The following is a 22432-nucleotide window of genomic DNA, read 5'->3' as shown; positions in this document are numbered from 1 at the left end:
AAAACAACAATTACTTAAAAATATAATAACATAAAACAGATGCTTAAAGAAATGTAAGTGCGTATTGCATGGTCTTATTATATTAAACCCAGGTATTGTATTAGTTCATTATTATTCACTATATGAATTGTTTTATTCCCTGAAATAGCAGATTAGTCTCATCTTAATGTCACATCTTAATTCAAACGCTTAGCTTAGTCGGGTATATGAGCAATCATAATCCCACAGCTCATTTCTCTGCACAGTATTCCTCCATTAGTCACGTTGGTGTTGACATACTGAAGTAATGGGTTTAGTGCGTGTTTAGCAACTGAGAGCAAAACAGATACCGACGGGGAACTGAGAGCTGTGGAAAAACACTCTCGAAGGACCGTCTGTGTGTTTTAATGAGACACAGAGGAATAGGAAGCTTGTAGATGATCCATAACAACAGAACCAGTACACATCTGCTATTCTTCAAGTAACAAACATCAGAGAAGATGCATAGATTCACAGCATTTATTTATTAACCAAAATTTATTCATATAAATAGATTCTTATAAAAGCAGCTGTATAAAAAATAAGTTAGCAAAAGTATTTGAAATACACTACGAGTCAAACTATTTAATAATAATAATAATAATAATAATAGTCATTAAAACTTCAGGGTGACACTTTACAATAAGATTCCATTAAATAATGCATTACCTAACATTAATTAACAGTGAGCAATCTTTGTTAACATAATTAGATAATAAAAAGATAAGATCCATTAAATAATATTAATAACTTTTGATTTTAGTAATTGATTAGTAAATGGTCAAATTAAGATGAACTAGAAAAAAAAGTTTGTTGAGACAAACTTTAAGTTGGCTTGAGAAAGCCGGACCAGAGAGTTTGAAGAAGCTTAAAGTAGTTTAAATTATGATTGATAGATTAGTTAGAAAGAAAGATTAGTTAGAAAGAAAAAGATAGATTAGTTAGAAAGAAAGATAGATTAGTTAGAAAGAGATGGATAGATAGATAAGTTTATTAGTACATAGAAAGGTAGTTTAATTGAGTCTAGGGTGTCATGGATTTTAGATTTGAGTTTTTGTGTTGAGCACTACTGGGCCACCATAGCCTTGGCTCAATTTGAACATTCTGCAATGAAAGTCTATGGGATTTTTTGATTTTTAATATTCATTTTTAAGAAAACTGAAAATCAAATCAGTCTGAAAAGATATAGCCACTCGAGTCAGAACAGTCTGAAAGTCTGACCTGAGTTTGGAGTATGTAGAGTTAAAGCTCTAGGAGGAGTTAGAGTCAGAAATGTTAGTCTCAGAAAAAGAATAATAATAAGTTTAAATAGGATTTCAGTAAGTTGGCTTTCTCAAGTCAACTTAAGTGCTTTAGAAGTATTGTTCATTGTTAGTTCATGTTAATTACTTATTGTAAAGTGTTACCAACTTCGTTTAAGTAGCACGAATGGAAGTTTTAACTAGTGTGTGGATTGTTGACCTGAAAAGAATCTCTTGTACACAGCTGCATATAAAAGTTCTGGCTCTTTTTTTGCAGGTAAATGTTTGAGATAAAGCCCTTGGGAATTCAGTGCGCTTCGGGAAACACCTCCACGTGATTTCCTAGGCTTTAAAGTTCTGGAAGATCTCGGCCACCTCGAGCCAGCTCCGGAAGCACGCCAGACCCTGATCTCTGATCTGCTTTCGGCCTTTGTCCGTGATCACCTGCCCGTTCTCCTTCACGATGACCAGCTTTGGTAAGGCTGTGATGTTGTATCTCTTCTTGAGTTCACTGGGAAAACAGCAGAAAACACGTCAGCATCACAAACACACGCAGACACCTCAGATCAACAGATCCTGGCTAGTTCAGGTAAAACGACAACATGCGCTTGTTTTAGTCTGAAAAAGCTTTAAATGTGATTTATTTCAAATAAAAGGAACCATAATTTTGACCAAACAAAAATGTTCAGATTTAAAATGATTACGGACAGATAGATGAAGATTTTTCCTTAAATATATCCTGCAGTGTGACAAATAAATTATTAAAAGTCCAAATACCATGTACTCTTTCAATTAATATGAAGTCTAAAACATGGTCATGTCAAAATACTCATTTATTATTATGTCAGGATTTTTAAAAACAATTCTTCAGAGATATACAGAACATATTTTAGACTATCTATATACTATGCTATAGAAATGTCAATATTTTTAAATTACTTTTTCAGATACTCACAGATTTCCATGACCTGATTAGTGCAATAATGGCACACATGTAGTGAAAACTATACAGACGGTCTATTTTTAAACATAATCCTCCAAGTGTGTGTGTGTGTGTGTGTGTGTGTGTGTGTGTGTGTGTGTGTGTGTGTGTGTGTGTGTGTGTGTGTGTGTGTGTGTGTGTGTGTATTAAACCTCTTATCCGGGACAGACTGTGAACTATAATGTAAGTTTACTGTGGCACCACACAATAACTCATGCAATGGCAACTCACTGTTTAAATGGATCGGTCCAGGACAGAGCCAGCCAGTCTCCGTGCATGTCATGATAATACTCCACCATGTCTTCAGCGGATTTATCAGAGGATATAAACACGATCTCGAACTGTGCAGGAGGCTCGGTCTCCTCCACCAGCTCCGTGTAGAAATCACACAGCAGCGGAGTGAAGTCTCGGCAGGGTGGACACCATCCAGCGGAGAAATACAGGCCGACCACTTTATTCCTGAGAGCTTCCTCTGGATCCACCAGATCTCCCTCTTTATTCACGAGTGTTCTTCCTGAAAACACCTCGACCATCGCTGAGGATCTCAGCTGCGCGTCCAGGTAACCTGAGAGAAGTGCCTAAATTACTGTTAAAGTGTCGTAAAAAGTGTCTTAAGTAGGTTTAACATACGGAAAAGCAGCTCTGCTCAATGTTTGATGCGATCCAGCGCACTCCAGCGAGTCCTTTGACAGCTTTGGTTACAGGGACGCGTATTTACAAACCGCTTCCTACTATGGTGAGGTTGACTCATGAATATTCATAACGCAACGGGACGTTCGCCCGCTGATTCGCTGACAGCTGCGTTAGTAAGGAGACGCTGGTCAGGTGGCTTGGCTCATGAATATAAATTGGGTGGTTGCCAAGTAACGCCAACGCTATGTAATTAATATTAATGAGATAAGGGTTCGCCGATTTGTAAATTCGGATCAAAGAGTGACGCCCTACTTAATTATGAAGGACATTTGATTAAACTAGTTATGATTCTGTGCAAGGTTGTCAGCCGTACGTAGTAAGAAATCCTCATTATGAAAAAAAAATTGGTTCCTTAGATAGAAAGAGAGAGGCAGAACGAGATGGATAGTTATCTGACAGATAAATAGAAAGAGATATATATAGATTGAAAGACAGATAGATGGATTGATGTGAGACATACGATTAGATATATGACAGACATATAGACAGAACGAGATGGATAGATATGGACAGAATTAATTGTATAGTCGGATCAAGGAGGGACGACTTAATTATGATGGAGAAAAAAATTCCTAATTTTTGTTATAAATTTTAATTTCTAATTGCTGAACACAAATTTGACAGTCAACAGAAACTGAGATGAACGTGTTGTTGATGCCCGAGCAATTATTAATGATAATCTCAGGTAAAAGCTCTCTCCACCCATTACAATCAGAGTTTGTATTCTCTAATATACAATATTTTATGGGTAATTCAGAGAATTTACACTCACAGACAGATCTTGGATAAAGATTCAGACGCACGCATTCACATGAACTTTTTTAATCTTATAAGGATAGACTTACATAATAATTATAAAAATTACTTAATGAATTAAGTAACAGGTTTTAAAATGTGTTTATACTTAAATGAAAATAAAATGAACTATCTACATGTTAAAAAAAGAGAAAAACAAAACAAAAACAGATTCAGTCCAATAGAAGCCATTTACCTATATGTGAAAGAACATGAAATTTGAACTATACATGTATCTGCAACAATCATCAAATTGCACTGCATTTTTGTCCATTCTTTTCTTTTTTTTTTATACAAAGTCATTAAAGAGCAACAGCATCTTAAAGGGACCATACGTTCGATTCTCTCCACGTAGATTAAAGTGTGCATTTCCTCTAATTCTATACATCTACAAGGTTGAATTAGATATGCGATACATGCACACATTAACCCGCTCTACATATAGATTCGTTTTTGATTTCGTCCCGATCGCATAAGGCCTGTTTCTTCGTTAAATATGGCACTCTTCATAGAAACAAATAAATTTGTCCTGTAGCAGAACGGTGGTACTGTGTCAAAAGGATATGATCCCTCAAATGCTGTTTAACACCGGTACCTTGCCTTCCATTGGCACGCCACACACAACACCAGTGCATTTGTTCTTATAGAGCATAGCAGAAAATAAAATACTTATTGTTTTTTTACTTAGAAATGGATTCAGAGCCAGAACCGAAACGTCACAATTAGCAACACAATAAACAGAACCTTTCATTTAGGGAACAAATAGCCGAAATAAAAAGACAGGTACACATGCATCACACTAACATACGAGAACAACTCTACTCATATCATGCAAAAAGAACGGTCTAGTTTTCATCGTTTTTTTTTGTTTGTTTTTTCTCCGTTGTAAATTTCCCACGTCGACCTGACATCAAAACACAGTACATTACTACATTAGGTACATGTAAAAGGCCAATCCCATGAGTATGTCTTTTCTGAGGGTTTCCGTTTGCATATTGACACGTCCGTTGTCCATTTGAATAAGACACAACTCTAGCGACGGTGAGCGCGTGAAGCTGCAGCGAGGACCCGTACGCCTCGAAATAGTGACCTAGCTCTCGTCTGAGAAGGAAAAGTAGAACAGTCCCAGGACAAAACTTTACCCCTGCGTTAAGATCACTACATTTGTTGAGCGCCTGCATTAAGGTTTCAAGGTCAAAACATGGAGAATCACAAATATCTTTATGCATCTTGCTGGGTGAATCTTATGAAAAGCATCAAGAAATGTCTAGGTCGCATTTCACCCAAAAATCATATAAAAAAAATTATAATTTATATATAAAAGTGCTGTCAAATTGATTAATTGCATCTAACATAAAAGTTTTTGTTTAGATAATGTGTGTATATATATATATGTGTGTGTGCGTCTGTCACACATATATATACACACACACTATGCAACCAAAAACTTATGTTAGATGCGATTAATCAATTTGACAGCACTTTTGCATGTATAAATATCATTTTTAGCAATTGTATTTACATCTTCATGACAATTAACACATTTAAACTCAACCTCAAAATAATGATTTAAAGTATTCATACTTCATGTAAAGATTTAGATGTATGCTGATAAAGAATCAGTGTGCCTGGACAGGATTATTACAGTATTAATGTATTACAGTAAAGGTTTTCTCACATAGAGAATTTCAATGTGCTTAAAAGTCATGAAAATAAAAGCATTTTTTTTTGTCTATTTATTTGTTTAATTTGATTCGGAGTGAAATATGACCTGTGCATTTCTTTGGTGTCTTCCCTTCTTAGTGTTGCACATCAAACGCAGAACAGCGGATCTCTGCAACCCGTCCGCTCGAGGACAAGAGAAAAGCTTGATGTGTCTGGAGCGGCCGTGTGTGAAGTGTTAAAACAGGAACGCTGTAACTGAAAGAAGAAACGCAGCAGCACAAAATGCTGAAATAATGCAGAACACATGTAGCTGAGGGCTTCTTCAAACATAGTAACATTCCTCGGAGGGGGCCTTCCAGTCAGTTCAATGGGAAGTCTAATGGGAACACACAAACCTCCAGACAAAACACACATGTAAAAAAAACAACAAAAAAAACGATACTGGAACCAAGACAGTCATTAGAGGCACAAACGTTTTAGGTTCGCAAAGCGATTAAAGAATTTAAAAGAAAAATAACGCAAAAGTCACAGGGTTTTGCAAAAAAAATTCCTGAATACTTTCTTAATTATTGCATCCGCATTTTTCTAACTGGCATGGGATTAAATACTTTGTGCGATTAGTTTTTGTAACATCATTAAATACTGTGGGGCATTGGGTAACCGTACGATTCTTCGCGCTAAAGAGACATAATCGTGTGCTAGAACACAAACCCATTTATCCACACCGTAACAATGATAATACCCAAGAGAAAATGTCCACACTATGCAATCTGATAGATGATAAGTGGGCTTTTCTTTTCTTTTTTTACGTTTAATGAACCCCCCCCCCCCCCCCCCCCCAAAAAAAAGAAGTGTTAATTCACTGAAAACAAAACGGGGAGAAAAACCAAGTCTCCGATTTCCTCTAAATTTAGTGCTTGAGATAATAAAAGCTGCATTAGAATTTACTCGAGGTGATGATAAACGTTTATATGTATATATATACGTATATATATAAGATAAGATAAAAAGTAGGAAACAAAATACAATAAAAAAACAAGACATGGTGTTTCATTTCACACAAATGACAGCAGAGCTCGTGTGCGTAATTCTGGCGAGGGTGAGTGTGTGAGTGAGAAGACGGGAGGGTTAAAACTGCGAAGATATCAAGGACAGCGGGATATCTTGTTTACAGACAAAACGGGAACTTTTTCCCAGGGCACTTTCTACCGCCGACCCCCGGCCCTCCACCTCCTGGCACTTTTATGCACACTTTTTTTTTGCGCTCCACATCCTTCGTGGGCCCCTGTGTTTCTCACGTCTGAAATGATAAACACCTCGTGCATTTTCCAACTTGTGTTGTGACTTATCTCCCAGGATAGCTTGAATTTCGGAGCTGTAACAGTCCAACAGATGAACGCTTTAAACGTCCGATGCAGCCCAGAACTTTTCCCGGTGAACATGACGTCGCGTCTTCGTAAATAACGACGGGAATGGGAAATGCTCGAGACGAACCACTGAAATATGAAGCTACGTGTATGTCGGGGGATGTGATGTCCGTTCATCCTACAACAATAAGAGACACTTGACTAGTGGTAATCCACCATTCCATTTCCAGAAGATGTTACAAGAAATGTTTTGAAAGATCTTTTGGCAAAAACGTTTGTGTGAATCACATGGTTAACGTGAAACTCCACCCCCCCCCCTCTCCTCCTCTGGGGCGTTTCGCTGCCTACGATGTTTTCACCAGGTCATAGACGTAAATGTGAAAGTCGTCATCAAACTTGATGAAGTAGACGGAGGGCTTGGCTTCCACCTGATGAATAACCATGCCAGTTCGTTTAGAGCCGTCCTCTTTGGCGTATTCCACCTGCTTCCCCACGAGGCTGTCCACGACCTCTCCGGGCTCACGCTCCGCAGGGGGCGAGTCGTCTGCAACGCATGAGAAGAATTATTAAGTATAGATATAAACGACTCTTTAAAATGATAAAAACGGCTCAAATGTGGTGCACCATTTAACTACACCGCACACAAATCACTGAATATTATGTAATTGACAATTTCTAAAAATGAAAAGAAACCGCAATTAGAATACATTTTGGCTTTATAGAAGATATTTTTTTATCTATTGAAACGACGAATATATATATGGCTATAGATCCACATCTAATCTCACAATTAAAGTTTTCAGAGTTTTAGTGTCAGTACTACATTAAACCACTATATATAATGTTGAATATAAAGTATAATAATGAAATGGGGCAATATTTGTGGCTCCTGATAATGGCACATGTTACCATTAAAAAGTGGCCTAGATTATTTTAAATGTACTGTATCTAGTCAGTGAAAGAGTGCAAGCATATTTGTCTAAAATAATTCTGTAGTTTGAGCTTCAGAATCATGACTATTTTTATTCTGGAGTCACTATTGTCCTGTGCATTGGGTTACCAGCACCAAGTCAAAACCTATTCAATTCCACCCCAATGTAAAATCAAATTTAGCATTTTAAACAACTGTACATTTTTTTGTTAACCTTTTACCATATGTCTTGGAGTATCGCAATAATATCGTATCGTGAGGTCAGTATCGTGATATGTATCGAATCATGACATGAAGGTATCCTTACACCCCTAACACACACACATCACTCCTACTAGCCACTTTGGCAGGTTGAATTTTATATATAATATTTACATTTTTCAATTGAAGTCTTTCAAAAAGGCTTCTGAAACAATAAACTAAGTACAATGTAGTGTTGTCAAAATGTTTAATTTTGATACATATCGATACTGAAATGTCTGAACCACTTCCAACACTCATTTTCCGCAGAAAGGATACACGATACCAGCTGCTCTTTCTCTCTCTCTCTTATCTCTCCGACAGCGAGTGACACACAAACCCGCTTCTCCTCACTCACTCGTTTTTTTTTTTTTTTTTTTTCTCCGGTTGAAAATTGTTGATGTTTCAGGGCCTGAATTTCAGCGAAGGATTATGCATAATTTTACTCATTCTCGCAGATGTTGTGCTCACACCCAAAGTGCGTTCACATAAAGCTGTCTCTTAGTGCTAAATTGAGTTATTTTTCGTAGCTTATTACTCTTAACACTAGAACTGCCATGGCGGTCATTTTGACCGTTTTGAATTTTATATCTGCAATAACTTTGTTGAAAAAAAAAATACAATCCTGCTGGTACCTGACTTTTCCTAAAAGTGTCTGTATTTTCATTTAAAATGTTTTTCATATAAATTACACATAAGGCAAAAAAAACAAATTAACATATTTACCTATTTCGGCCATTTCCGCACGGAATTTCGCGGTATTATTATAGGCTATACCAATATACACAACAATAAAATGTGGTAAAAAATACCCTAAACATATTCAACAAAAAATCTTTTAAATGTAATGATTTTCAGAACAGAACAAGAATGAAAAAATAACTATAAACAAGCCACAATTAAATACTTTATAAGCGAAAGTGAAAGTAAGCGGCGTTAGGCTCACGTAACAATCTAATTAGAATCAAAATGTTTCAAAATTTGCTATGTATTTGGATGGTAAACTTCTTTATTATAGGCTTTGTAGCCTACTTCACTCACGTTCCAATATCGACGGAAAAAATCATCCTCTTCACATGCGCAAAATGGTATTGTACTAGGCTACTGACAAACAGAGCAGTGGAATTTCTATATGTTAGGTTGACTATTTTATTATTATATTTTATTATGGCTATAATGAACAGGCTGGAATGTCAAGATTACAATGCTGGAATATGGTGTGTGTGTGTGTGTGTGTGTGTGTGTGTGTGTGTCGGTGGGCGCGGGCGCGATCGAACAGAGGAAACATGAAAACATAGGCTACTCCGTCATTTTGTTCAGGACATCTACGGATATTTTTTATTTATAAATTTATAATTAAACTTGTTTAAATGTACAGTTTGGTGTTGTTTTGTTTTTAAAAGACATCCTAATACAATAAATGCATTAAATCTCTCAATACGCTGATTTCACGCAGCCGTTATTTTGAAATCGAAAGCGAGGCTCCGGTGGGAAGAAAACCGGAAGTGTCGCCTTTAATCACAGGAGAGTCGTGAATGCGATGGCGTATTGTTGTGTTTAATGATGTTGTGTCAATTCTAAAAATGTACATACATTTCTTTCATACTTTAGACTATATACAGTGAAATTAATTTATAAATAAAATAAATTTTTTATATATAATTCAGAATGTAAAAACAGAAGCAGGAATGAACTATATACATATCCTATATTGAATATTAACATCCAATAGTGTAAATCGCGGCAGCAGCTTCAGGTTGGTAATCCAAGGCATTGTTGTTTATCTTTACTTCCGGGGTTCTTCCCACCGGAGCCTCACTTTCGATTTAAAAATGGCGGCTGCGTGAAATCAGCGTATTGGGTATTTATCATTAAAGATATAGAGTTTGGAATCTAGCGGTCAAAATGACCGCTTGCGGCAGTTCTAGTAGTTATGGAATTCTGGCACTTCTAGTGTTAAACAGTCAAATACACACAAAATAATGTCAAAATGCCGATCTTGGTGAGTATTCACATAAACAGTTGTGTTTTAACTGAACGTAAACAGGTGAGAAATAAAATGCATGTGCAACAGTATAATGGATCTGTGCGTCAGGTCTAAAGTGACAGCAGCCTAATAAACCTGCTGCCAAATTATGAGATAATATTAAAAATATCTATATGGCCGTTTTTTCCCCATGGTATCAATGCCAGAATTGTGGCCAGTGAAAATGCTAAGTAGCTACTAGTAACCTTGGATGTATATGATTTTATCAGACATGAGAAACTCTTAAAATATCTATCTTGCCATCATCCACTGAAAAACCAATAATGGTCTATATCACTGCTATTAACAGTTCATTTAGAGATTTCAAATAGTCAAATTTAAAGACCAGTTACCATTTAAAGACACTCAATTTAGATCATCACCAGCACTGAAAAAACACTTACTAGAGTCTGGCATGATCCTCAGATCTCCGTCTTTATAGTCATCGAGCAGCTGATACATGTAGAGCACAGGGTCTTTCTCATACGTGATGTAAAACCACGTGTTCATGATGGGCGCCCGGGCCAGAACCATTCCCCTCCACTCGTTCTTAGTGCCGTCCTCCGTCTCGAACATGTGCTCCACAGCTTTGCCGATCATGGTGTCGGCCAGGTGGGCGTCGCTGATGCGCGTCGAGGCTGAAAGATGTGCGAGAAAGCAAGACACACGATGAGTGGCAGGATCGGAAACATCATCCACGGCAGTAAATCTGGGAAAACAATAATTCACTCAAAAAGCAAGGCACATGTTTATAACCGTGCATGAAAATAAGCCATGTTGTAAAATCCACATTCAAAAGTCATCCGATGTCAGAGATACTGAACACATATTGAGTTTTAGTGCTCATGTTGGAGAGAATACAGCATTGTGTATTGATCATAACTGAATTAAACACCAGAACATATTTCAATGAGAGTTTGTTTGATGGTGAACCAGCATTAAATATTAGGTGATGGATATTTTGTGATTGAGAAGAATATTTATTATGATCAATATGAGTGCAACCTTTTAAAAATATTAACATAATAATAAATTCACATTCACACATTAAGCCCTAACACACAAGCAAGAAGTATTCAAATTATGAGTACAGCATTAAAAAAAATAAATAATATATATATATATATATATATAATATATATATATGAATATGAATATATGATATAATAATTAAATAAAATGTATTTAACTGCATTATTAGTCATTAAAAATACACTACAGTTAAACTCTTTTCTGTCTATGTCTGGTGGGTAACACTTTACAATAAGGTTCATTAGTGAACATTGGTTCACTACCTTAGTTAACATGAACTAAGAATGAACAATACTACTTCAGCATTTATTAATCTTAGTTAAAGGTATAGTGGAGGATTTTCTTTTTCCTGGTGGATCATCAAGACTATTGGTCCTCCTAATTGTCAATCATTCTGGTGATATGTTTACGTAAGGCCGTCGTACGTGCTCGTCCCTAGGTAGTTTTCGCTTTCTGCGCATGCGCTCTTTCAGGTGTATATGTGTGGTGAGCTATGGTTTCAGCCATTCATTGAAGCTCGCCGTTCTCACCGGGTTTTTCAAAATGTCTGAGGGTCGCAAGAGAAAAAGTGTCTACGAATTGTATGACAAGAGAAAGGCCTCTGAAGAAAGAAACAAGACCAGTGTTTTTGGGAGAATATTTCACACGCTGGCGTGCGCTAAAAGCACAGGTTGGGCTTCCCACTGATGCCTCAATGCTAGTGGTGCACGATATATCGGCCGCCGATATAATATCGGCCGATATGGTCATTTTTTTACACATCGGTATCGTTCCGATGCCAAAATATGGCCGATGTGAACAGGCCGATATTTGACGTGTGAAGTTGAAGATGAAGTTGACGATGCTGACTCGATCTTAGCAGTAGTGAATGTGCCTGAGATAAATACACATTTCATACAGATGACATAAGCAGAGAACAGTCTGTTTTCTTTCGTTTTGAATTGTTCTGTTTAAAAATAGACATTTCAAGCTTTCTATATATGTCTCCGGTCTGTGAGGCAGGTAGATTTCGGTTCATTGATGAGACGCGCTCCAGGTTCACGCGCCCTCGCCTCCGTGTCCTGATTAAATATTTTCTACTCTATTTACTTCTTATTAAATTCAATCCAGGCAATTGGTTGATGAAACATTTATCAAAATTAAGATACAATTAATACAAAACGAAATTAAATTTAAAGACAGGCTTTTTGTGCTTTCTGTTTGAGGTCTCTGTGAAAGTTTTAAAGCAGTCTTAGTGGCGCTCTCAGAGCGCTCACGTCAACTGTCCCGTCCGTAACATTGTTAACGCAGTCCAGTGCGACTTATGTTTTTTTCCTCTTCATGACACATTTTTGACTGATCGTTTTTTGACTCGTAGATATTTGAATATATTGCTTGATATTTGATACCCGTTCGAATTAGATTTTTCTCAAAAGTGACAGCACGTGTGATTTGTGGATTACTGATAAGCGCGAGTGGAGAAACAGGCGTTTATTGATTCATTCTCAGTGTTGAGAAACGTAGCCTTCATGTGTTACGTTATTGTATTAATAATAACTAAAGCAGCCTACCTAATTATGTTACATATTTATTTTGTATGAAAACTAGCGCGTTCGTTACTTATGGATTAAAAAGTAGGCTACCGTTGTATCAGTGCTGCGCGAGCTCTCTCTCTCTCACAAACACGGACGCGCGCACACACAGAGAGAGAAGATAATTGTAAAATGAAAAATTGACGGGCTAAGTTTAAATTTTGTTCTTGCTTGTTTTTTTTCTGTCAAAATATCAGAAAGTATTTTGTATTATCTATCCGTGTTTTTAAAATTCGTTAAATGACGGACGTTTTACTGTTAACACAGCCCATGTCGGATTCGTCTTATAGCCTAGGCTACTTGTTATTATTTTTAGAATGATTCGTTATGCTATTATTGGACTCCTGTCTATTCATTGTCAACTGTTTTCTATAAATATGTTTGTATTGGCTAACATTTATTCAGTTAATGAGTGTCCTGTTTAAAATGTGCAATGTTCAAACGCAAAGACAGCACGTCACAAATAGAAGCCCTTTTCCCTGTGGTATTTTTTAGTATCATATTTGGATATTGGAATAATAAATAAAGTAGCCTATCTTAATTTTACACAATATTCCTGTTTTTTTGTTGTTGTTTTTTTTACCGTTTTCTAAGGGTTTCTTAATTTTAGACAAGTTGACCAGCACACATTACTGTATATGCAATGCAGTATAATGCATGTGTGTCGTATGTGACATATTTTGCACACAGGTAAAGGTGCCCAATATCAGTCATTTCTAAAGTAAAAAAAAAAAAAAAAAAAGTGTTTTGGAAAATAGCTCTTTATTTGATAATCATTAAAATTAGTTTTCTATACAGAGATATCGACATCGGTAAATATCGGTATCGGCCATAACAGCAATATTAATATCAGTTATCGGTATCGGCCACAATTTTCACATCGGTGCATCACTACTCAATGCCTCAGTCGCGAAGTTTCTACTCGACAGGTAAAGTTTGGCATGCTATTTGGAGAAATCCATTTAAAATCACTGCTAGTAAAAGTTAATGTAAGCTATGATTAGCTATGAGTAACGTTAGCTCTCTCGTGCACACGTTTAATAGGCATTCCCTCTCGGGAGCAGGTAGAGTGTTGCGCATGTGCATTTTTTCAAAAAGTGGAGAGGGCGATTCTTTTCTAAAATTCGGGAAAATCCTCCACTATACCTTTAATATTAATTTCAACATTTACTAATACGTTATTAAAGGGTTAGTTCCCCCAAAAATGAAAAGTCTGTCAGTAATCACTCGCCCTCATGTTGTTCCAACCCCGTAAGACTTTCGTTCATCTTCAGAACATAAATTAAGATATTTTTGATGAAATCTGAGAGCTGTCTCACTCCTCCATGAGGCTTCTCTGTAATTTCATTCTGCCAGCCCAGAAAAGTTAGTAAAGACATCGTTAAAATAGTCCAAGTGACTACAGTGGCTCAACCTTAAGTTTATCAAGCGACGAGAATACTTTGTGCGCAAAAAACAAAACAAAAGTAACGACTTTATTCAACTATTAATTTTCTTCTGAGTGGGCCTCTGAGTGAGTTCACGTAGTGTAACACAGCAGCGCTTCTGGGTTGTACGTCTCAGAACGTAGGCTCACTATTGGCCAACGCTGGTCATGTGTGTGATGCGTGTGACGCTGGCCAATAGTGAGCCTACGTTCTGAGACGTACAACCCAGAAGCGCTGTGCTGTTACAATGAAAGAAAGAAAATGAATAGTTGAATAAAGTCGTTTTTATTATTTAATTTTTTTTGCTCACAAAAAGTATTCTCGTCACTTGATAAACTTAAGGTTGAGCCACTGTAGTCACTTGGACTATTTTAACGATGTCTTTACTAACTTTCTGGGCCGGCAAGTTTCAATTACACAGAAGCCTATGGAGGAGTGAGACAGCTCTCAGATTTAATCAAAAATATCTTAATTTGTGTTCTGAAGATGAACGAAAGTCTTACAGGGAACAACATGAGGGAGAGTAATTACTGACAGACTTTTCATTTTTGGGTGAACTAACCCTTTAAAATCAAAAGTCGTTAATGTTAACATTAGTTAATGCACTGTGAACTAACATGAACAAACAATCAACAGCTGTATTTTTACTAACTAACATTAACAAAGATGAATAAATACTGTAACAAATGTTTTGCTCATTGTTAGTTCATGTTAGTTAATGCATTAACTAATGAACCTTGTTGTAAAGTGTTACCGTCCGCTGTCAATAAAAATGAAATCTAACAGACGTACCTAGTCTGTCTGGCAGAACCTCGAGTCCTTGCACCCTCTCGTCTTTATGCAGCTCCAGGCCGTAGACGCAGTCAAAGCCGTCATATTTAATCAGGTAGAGCGAGGGGTTGACGGGCACCTGGTCTAACACGGTCCCTTTCCACTGCGACGCCGCGCCGCTGCCCTCCTTCCAGATGTGCTGGATACGACAGCCCACGATGTTACGTCTGGGCTGGGCCACGGCTTTGGTGGGCCCTACGCTGGTTTTGTGTTTCCTGTGGATCATCAGATATCAGCATTTACATCCGTTTAATGACACATTTGACATTTTAAAATGTATTATGTTGAATTCTGAACTAGTTTAAAGGTGAAGCGAGTCATTTCAACAACAACATCAATAACAACACACAGAAAGACGACAACAAAAACACCGCATCCGTATTGCATTGGGTGGGAGAGTCGAACACTTTCCATCTCAAACACGGAGAAAGTATTTTAACATCTGAAATCCATAAATCCAACTAAAATAAATGAATGCACACTTACGATTTAATCTTCAGTAAATCATTTTATGCTTCACCTAATATTTAACTCTGATAATGATGATCATTAAATTCATAATTGTTAATTTATTATGATTAATATGCACTAAACATTTAAAAAGAAATGTATTATAATATATTATAATATAATAATTAAATTCAAATTCAGCCCTAAAACACAAGAATATAAAAAATATGCTTCACTGAATATTTAACTCTGGTAATGATGATTATTAAATTCATAAATGTTTTGTTTAATATGACCAATGAGCTAAAAAAATAAAATAAAAAAATCATTCTCATATATTTAGCCCTGAAACACAAGCAAATTAAAAAAACACACACTTTACCTAATATTTACCTCTGATAATGATAAATATTAAATTAATAAATGTTATATTTACTATGATCAATGAGCTTATTTAAAAAATATATTAATAATATAAAAGTATATAATAAAATTCACAGATAAAGCACCAAAAATAACTGAAAAATGTAACTATTAAATTCATTAGTTATATTTATAATGATCAATAGTTGTAAAATTTAAATTAAATAAATAAATAATTCATTCACATATTCAGCCTTAAAACACAAGAAAAAAAAAATTCTTAACCTAATATTTAACTCTGATAATTAAATTCATAAATATTTATTATGATCAGTATTTGTGTAGTATTTAAAAATAATTAATATAATATCATTAATATACAGACATTAAGCCCTACAACACAAACAAATAAAACAATTCTCTTTCACCCAATATTTAACTCTGATTATAATCATTAATTTGATCAATATGAGTGTAAACTTGTAAAAATACTGATAATATAATGTAATATATGCCCTAAAACACAAGCAAATAACACTTACTTATGAGAATTCTTTTTCTTCATCATATTTGCAGAGACACCAGGATGCCCTTCGATCACAGAGACAGCAAACACAGTTCAGATTAAACACAGATTTCAGACGATGATGATCTTCAAGAGGGTCATCCAAAATCAAGCATCCAATCAAAGGCGTTCTCTAACCTGCATCAGCTCTGGATCTCTGGGCCGCGTTCTTCCCGAATGGGGTCTTCATTCATCGGTGTGTGGGGGAGCAGCCCGGCTGCCACACTAGGGTGAAAATATCCTCAACTCTTTCAGATGAATGAAAGAGTATCAGGGGAAAGGGAAAGGGAAGGGGGGGGGGGGGGATAAACCTAAAGGGGGCAGTCAAAAAAAAAAAAAAAGCGTCTGGCATGTAATATGGTTCCCCCGATGCCCGTCTGAGTATCAGGAATGTTTGGTGCTCAATATTGAGTGGGCAGGACGGGTCGTGCCAGGCCACTCAGGGCCCGCGCAGATGGGTACTGATCCAGACCTCCTTTGGAAGGGCTTCAAGCAACCTAAAAAATAAATAAATTAAAGAACATCAGATTAAACGTTTAGAAATCACTCAGGGAATGTAAACGGTCACATTTTAACTTCCCAGTCGCCGATGAATCGAAGCGAAGAACCTCCGCGTTAATGAGCCACAAGAGTTTCGCTTCATTATATTACATACAATGCAAGTCAATGGGAACGGAACAGTTTAGTTACCAACATTCTTCACAATATCTACTTTTGTGTTTCACAGAAGAAAGTCGGTCAGTCATAAATGCGAGTTAATTATGAAAAAGTTTTCACTCTCTTTTTCTATTTTAGTTTTCAGCTCATTGTTCTTTTCTCATTAGTATTCTGATGATATTGAACATATTGTTAACATTTTGTATATTGTATGCAAAGTTGTATGTCATAAACATGTCATCTCTGTATGTTTTGCAAAACAAAAAAAAACAAAAAAAAAAAGTAGACTTTGAGCTGTTTCTGTTGGTGACGTTCGCCATTTTCAATTCATAATGCACATTGCACGCTCGAGTAGTCGATTGTTTCCGACAGCGCCGACTAGTGGGTGAAGTAGTCGATCTCTAGACTAGTCGACTAGTCTGTGCAAGCCCTAATTCACACCTGTCTTGTTTGGTTCGAATGAATCGAACTCAAGTTCATTTCCACCCTTGGTGCGGATCTTTTGGGCAGATGTGAATCCAGCAATCGCACTCGGGTGCGGACCAGACAACCGTACCGAGACCCAGATGAAGAGGTGAATTTTGGTTCACTTGCAAAAAGGGCAGTGTGAAACCGAACCGTACCAAAAAATAAAAAAATAAAAAAAAAATCAACATTGTATTTGGTCTGGACCAAAGCAAGTGAACTAGACTTTCCTGGTGTGTGAATACACCCTAACACTCTATACTCAATCCTAAAACATAAGAAAAAGCATGGTAAATGGGGTCAAATGTGATTATGTTGACATTAAGGAAAAACAATACAGGCAAAAACCTTGTTTTTTCATTCACTGGTCAAGTTTGAGATTGAGCTCTTTGGCGTTTCACATCCCAAATACACACAAGTGTTTATTTTATTACCCTTTATCTATTTGCATCTCTAGATTTCAATTACAGTACATCTTTAAAGCCGTGAGTCAGAAATCTCTACTTCAGCAGCACATAAAAATGAAGCTCATGCATTGAGTTACGTACTCAAAATGTATTAATGTTTTCAAGCCAATCCAGTTTATTATTTCTAAACGATTAACCAATGATCGGAGATTCCTAACGATTCCCACCCCTAAACGCTAATATCTCAACATAATGAAACAAAACCTGGAATTTTGAACCTGGCTTTAGCCAACGTTCAGATTTCTGTTCTGGAAATGTATGCAAATTACTGCATATTTTAAATTAGATACTAGTTTTTAATGCAATCAATCAACTGGGTAAACAAACATGGTGATATCTATTACTTAAATGTTTTACCCTATTCATCTGGGGTGTCTTGCTGTAAATGTCGAAAGTTTGCGCTTTGTAAATTAGCATTCATTAAACGACGCACCCATTTAGCTGCTTCTGACACCCTGACACTGAAAATATCAGAGAAAGCAGAGCAGATCAGCCATGACATGAGACTTGCATTATTCAGGAAGCCAAGCAGACGCTGTTATACAACACAACAGGAGTACGCTACAAGCACAGGGAGCTCGGGGCTTCCTTACACGACGTCGTTCTACCAGACCGTCCAACTAAATCAAAACCAGACCTCATGTTTAATACAACAGTCCATTGCACACACGAACATGACCTAGTGGGTGGTAGTGGCGCAGTGGATAAGACACATGCCTTTGGTGTGAGAGACCCGGGTTCGAATCCACTGTGAGACACCAATGTGTCCCTGAGCAAGACACTTAACCCCTAGTTACTCCAGAGGCGTGCGACCTCTGACATATATAGCAATTGTAAGTCGCTTTGTATAAAAGCGTCAGCTAAATGAATAAATGTAAAAATGTAAATGTAAATGTAGTGCAATCCAACTGCAACATGCTTTAATGCATGAAAATACTCTTTTCCAACACAGCTGGACTCAAATAATAATACTGCTTCCATTTTCAATTTTACAGTCTGTATCTCCAATGAAAATAACGAGCACCATAGAAACATTTACTTCACGGTCAGTACTCCCTTTCACAGCATGTTGCCATGTTACTTTTAGATAAAGGTGGCGAGATGATGCCAAAGTTTGTGTCACCTGAACTGCCTCAATACATTTACAATATCCTTCATGTTTCTCTCATGCAAACTTTTTTTAGAGTTGAAAATGTTTTTTTTTTAAAGTTTATATTACTTCCAAATGTATCCACACAAGTATTTAATGTAATTCTCATTATTTTCAAAGGTGGTTCTCATTAGATTCTTACTCAAACACAGTATTTTTGCTGTATTACATTGCTTTACTGCAATGCACATTTGTTTTATTTAAATCAGCATCAATTAAATGCAACACATCTAATACCATCATGATGCATTATTTATACTTTATATATTCTGTCACATTACAGTAATGATTATCTAGTTTTATTTATGGCTAAAGTATACATTTATGATAATGAATTTCCCGCATGTCAAAATCTTGGCTCTAACTGAACTCAGTCGTGCTGTGTCGAATACCTGCACATGGATGATGGAGCAATTCTGTATGCATTTCCCAGCGTACCAGAATCTAATATATTTTAGCTGTAGAGGCAAAAGTAGTGAGCTGTATCAAATGTTGGCCAGTGGCTGCCATAATGGCAGCTTCAGACAATGCTGAATGTAATTGAAGAGAGGGAATTTACAGCTCAATGACGCAGAAAAATGATGTTATTGAACAGTATTCATAACATGGGATTGACCAAGTGAAAGCAGGGAAAGGATAGAAAAAGAAAAGGATAGTTTTAGAAATGTATGGTACAATGTCCAGCTGGACAAGAACATTAGTTGTTTACAAAAAGCAAAAAATATAGGCTAAGCATGTATGTGTGTGTATACTAGTGTTGCAGAGTCAAGACCACCACATAAACCGAAACCGAATCAAGACCAAGATCAGGATCAGCACTCGTCAAAATCATCTAAAAGATCCATATCTACTGTGTGAGAAATGTCTTATATTTAATCAATAAATACAACTAGAATAATAAGACACTATATAGAGCTGTTACCAATCAAACCACTAACAATAAAATTAATATTTGTGGTTCTGAGGTGACACAGAAGTTGCATCTGAATTGGTTCAATTACACATTGAGATTAATGTTTTAAAAATAACATTTTGAATACTGAAATATGATGGAACAACACAATGATAGGCCTACTTTTAAATATGAAACAAAACACTTAATGAGTGTCATTTATTCAACCGATTTGTTCAAAGCAGGCGATTCATTGAATAACGAAACACCAGCCGAAAACGCACAACAGTTCTTCTATGGATTCGTTTGGAACCATTTTCGTTGCCGAAATATCAAAAACTTGTCTAAAATTGTGTCTTAAATGTATGTCACTTAATATTAACTTCTCGTTTATTGAACGTTTGTATAAAATCAATATCACGTTTGCAATTGTGCTCATATCCGTGAAAACAGCTCTCTTGCTCTTATGATATTGCTTAATAATAATATCCTATGTTATAACATAAAAAACAAGTACTTTTTGGCAATCATATCTTGAATTTAGGGGGCATTTGTATGAATTTGAGTAAATCCTGCATTGATTTAGAAGCCGGCACAACAGTAACAAAATAAATCTCATTAGAAATAAGTTAGCCTATTGATTGCATTTTAAACAGGACGTTTTAAATGAGGTTAACAAATAAATCAGACAATGCACCAGCAATTAAGTGACATCCTCACAGTTGTGGTCTTGAGATAAAATCACGAGTAGACCGAGACAAGACCAAGTATAAATGCAGTCGAGACTACACCAAGACTTTCAAAAAATTTTCTTAAGACCGGTCTCGAGTACTACAACACTAATACATGCACAGAAATGTTGCCTTTTATAAATGCCATATGTTCTTGTCCAGCTGGACGTTGTACATAGCCATACTTTTACACACATACACTTACTAAATAAATATACATATGAATAATTAAGTTTAGCTCTTTTTTTTTTTTTTTTTTGAGGTGGTTGGTCCACAATAATATTGCAAATCAAAACCCAAATTAAAGGCTTAAATCAAGCCCACCCATTCTCCAGCACTTAAACCCACCGCAGTGCCTGTTTCTCTGCTGTAATCTCTTCTTTACAAGCCTAATTGATCAATTAATCCTCCAGAGGTGCCCTACAAAACTCTTCAGGAGACTGTCATGAAATACAAATGAACCGCCGCCCCCTTCCAAACAAACCCCCAGAATGATTCATGTCATTGTTCCTCATGGAAATTCAGCAGACTTTCTCAATGCAACCTGATCATTGAGCATCAGATGAGACTAATGAATTCAAGACCTTACATTTCAAACTGGCCAGAACCTTCAACAATGCAGTGAGATCACTTGGCCAGATTGGGTTTCAGTGCTGCCATTAACAAGCAAGATGACAAGCAGCACTGCAAGTTGTCTAGTTACAGTGAAAATGGAAAAATACACACACATGAATAATATTGCATCTGGACTTGCAAGTGTATGAAAGAATCCTTTTTTAAGAAAAAGTATTACAGATAATAGCTAACTGGCAGTCTGAAGATATCATCACATAACAAAAACACAATAGTCAGCCATTAAACAACCAACACAAGTCCAACATTAACAATAAACGCGCGTTTTATTAATAAAAATCACAATTTGTCATTAAAAATATTCAAATCTGTCTAGCTAACTGATTCTATTTCGCGAACTATCCTCGTTAAACACTAACCATTCTTCACAAACGCAGGCAGATGTCTTATTCTAAATGCTACGACAGCATCCAAGAGGGATGTAAAGCCAGAAAACAGACAGGAATTATAAAAACCGTGTTATTTGTGTGACTAAACGCAGTGCAATAGCTCATAGCTCGACTCAGCTCAACGGCTCCAGCCGCCATTTTGGCTCAAGCTCTTATTTACAATCCCGCAGCAGAAACAAAGGAAGCACAAGAAACGCATTTTCAACAGAACCGTCTGGATGAAGCGTCCCCACAGCTCGCCCCCAAAACCCCTTTACTGCCTCCACTGCAGATTTGAGCTCAATCTTGTCGCATTTCGCCTTTTATTCAAGTGCAATGCATAAATGTGGCATTTATGGCATGGGTGCTCGCTTACCCCGGGTTTATTATAGAAATTCACGCATATTGCGGCATAAAGAATATTTCCACTCCAGCTCTGCCTCACTGTGTGTTCAATGAGAAGCGTTTGATGAGCGCAGGCGGCCCCGAATGCGGCCGAGCTCTTTCCCTCCCCTCCCCCGCTGCCACATAGTGCTCCGCCGCCGGACACAATTGGCGCTGCGCGGGAAACCTTCCTGCCAAATAGTGCGCTGCCGACCGTTTCCCATCGTTTTTCTTCGGCCGCTTTCGGTTCGACTCGGCGAGGACGTGTGCGCATGCGCAAGCACTGCGACATGACTGTCCCCTTCAAAAAATCCACTGACAATAGACAATAAAGTCTGTAATATTATGGCCTGGACGGTGCTACACTTTATATGAAAATGAGTTTATAAATTCACTAATGGCAAAGACAGTCTGTATTATATAGTATGAAGGGCTGTGTAGTTCTTTTCCCTTCTTAAGAAATAAATATGATAAGTTAACTAAAAAAG

General features: G+C 36.8%; 2 protein-coding genes across 2 annotated transcripts; both read right to left on the bottom strand.

Moving 5' to 3' along the window:
* Positions 1–484: 484 nt before the first annotated feature.
* nxnl2 (nucleoredoxin like 2) lies at positions 485–3195 on the bottom strand. The gene is made up of 2 exons (XM_082158100.1): positions 2473–3195; positions 485–1770 (listed from the first exon to the last, which is right to left on the bottom strand). The coding sequence occupies exons 1-2, from the start codon at positions 2772–2774 to the stop codon at positions 1602–1604; spliced, it is 471 nt and encodes a 156-aa protein (XP_082014226.1). The 5' UTR covers positions 2775–3195; the 3' UTR covers positions 485–1601.
* A 545-nt stretch (positions 3196–3740) lies between these two features.
* Positions 3741–22093, bottom strand: spina (spindlin a). Its single transcript, XM_082158088.1, has 6 exons — positions 21937–22093; positions 16336–16694; positions 16175–16223; positions 14781–15034; positions 10363–10596; positions 3741–7305 (listed from the first exon to the last, which is right to left on the bottom strand). Exons 2-6 carry the CDS (start codon positions 16385–16387, stop codon positions 7106–7108), a joined length of 789 nt encoding a protein of 262 aa, XP_082014214.1. The 5' UTR covers positions 16388–16694; positions 21937–22093; the 3' UTR covers positions 3741–7105.
* Between the last annotated feature and the right edge of the window lie 339 nt (positions 22094–22432).

Source organism: Leuciscus leuciscus (assembly GCF_965113295.1).
Source record: "Leuciscus leuciscus genome assembly, chromosome: 24".
NCBI lineage: Eukaryota > Metazoa > Chordata > Actinopteri > Cypriniformes > Leuciscidae > Leuciscus > Leuciscus leuciscus.
This window is presented reverse-complemented; position numbering and strand designations above follow the sequence as displayed.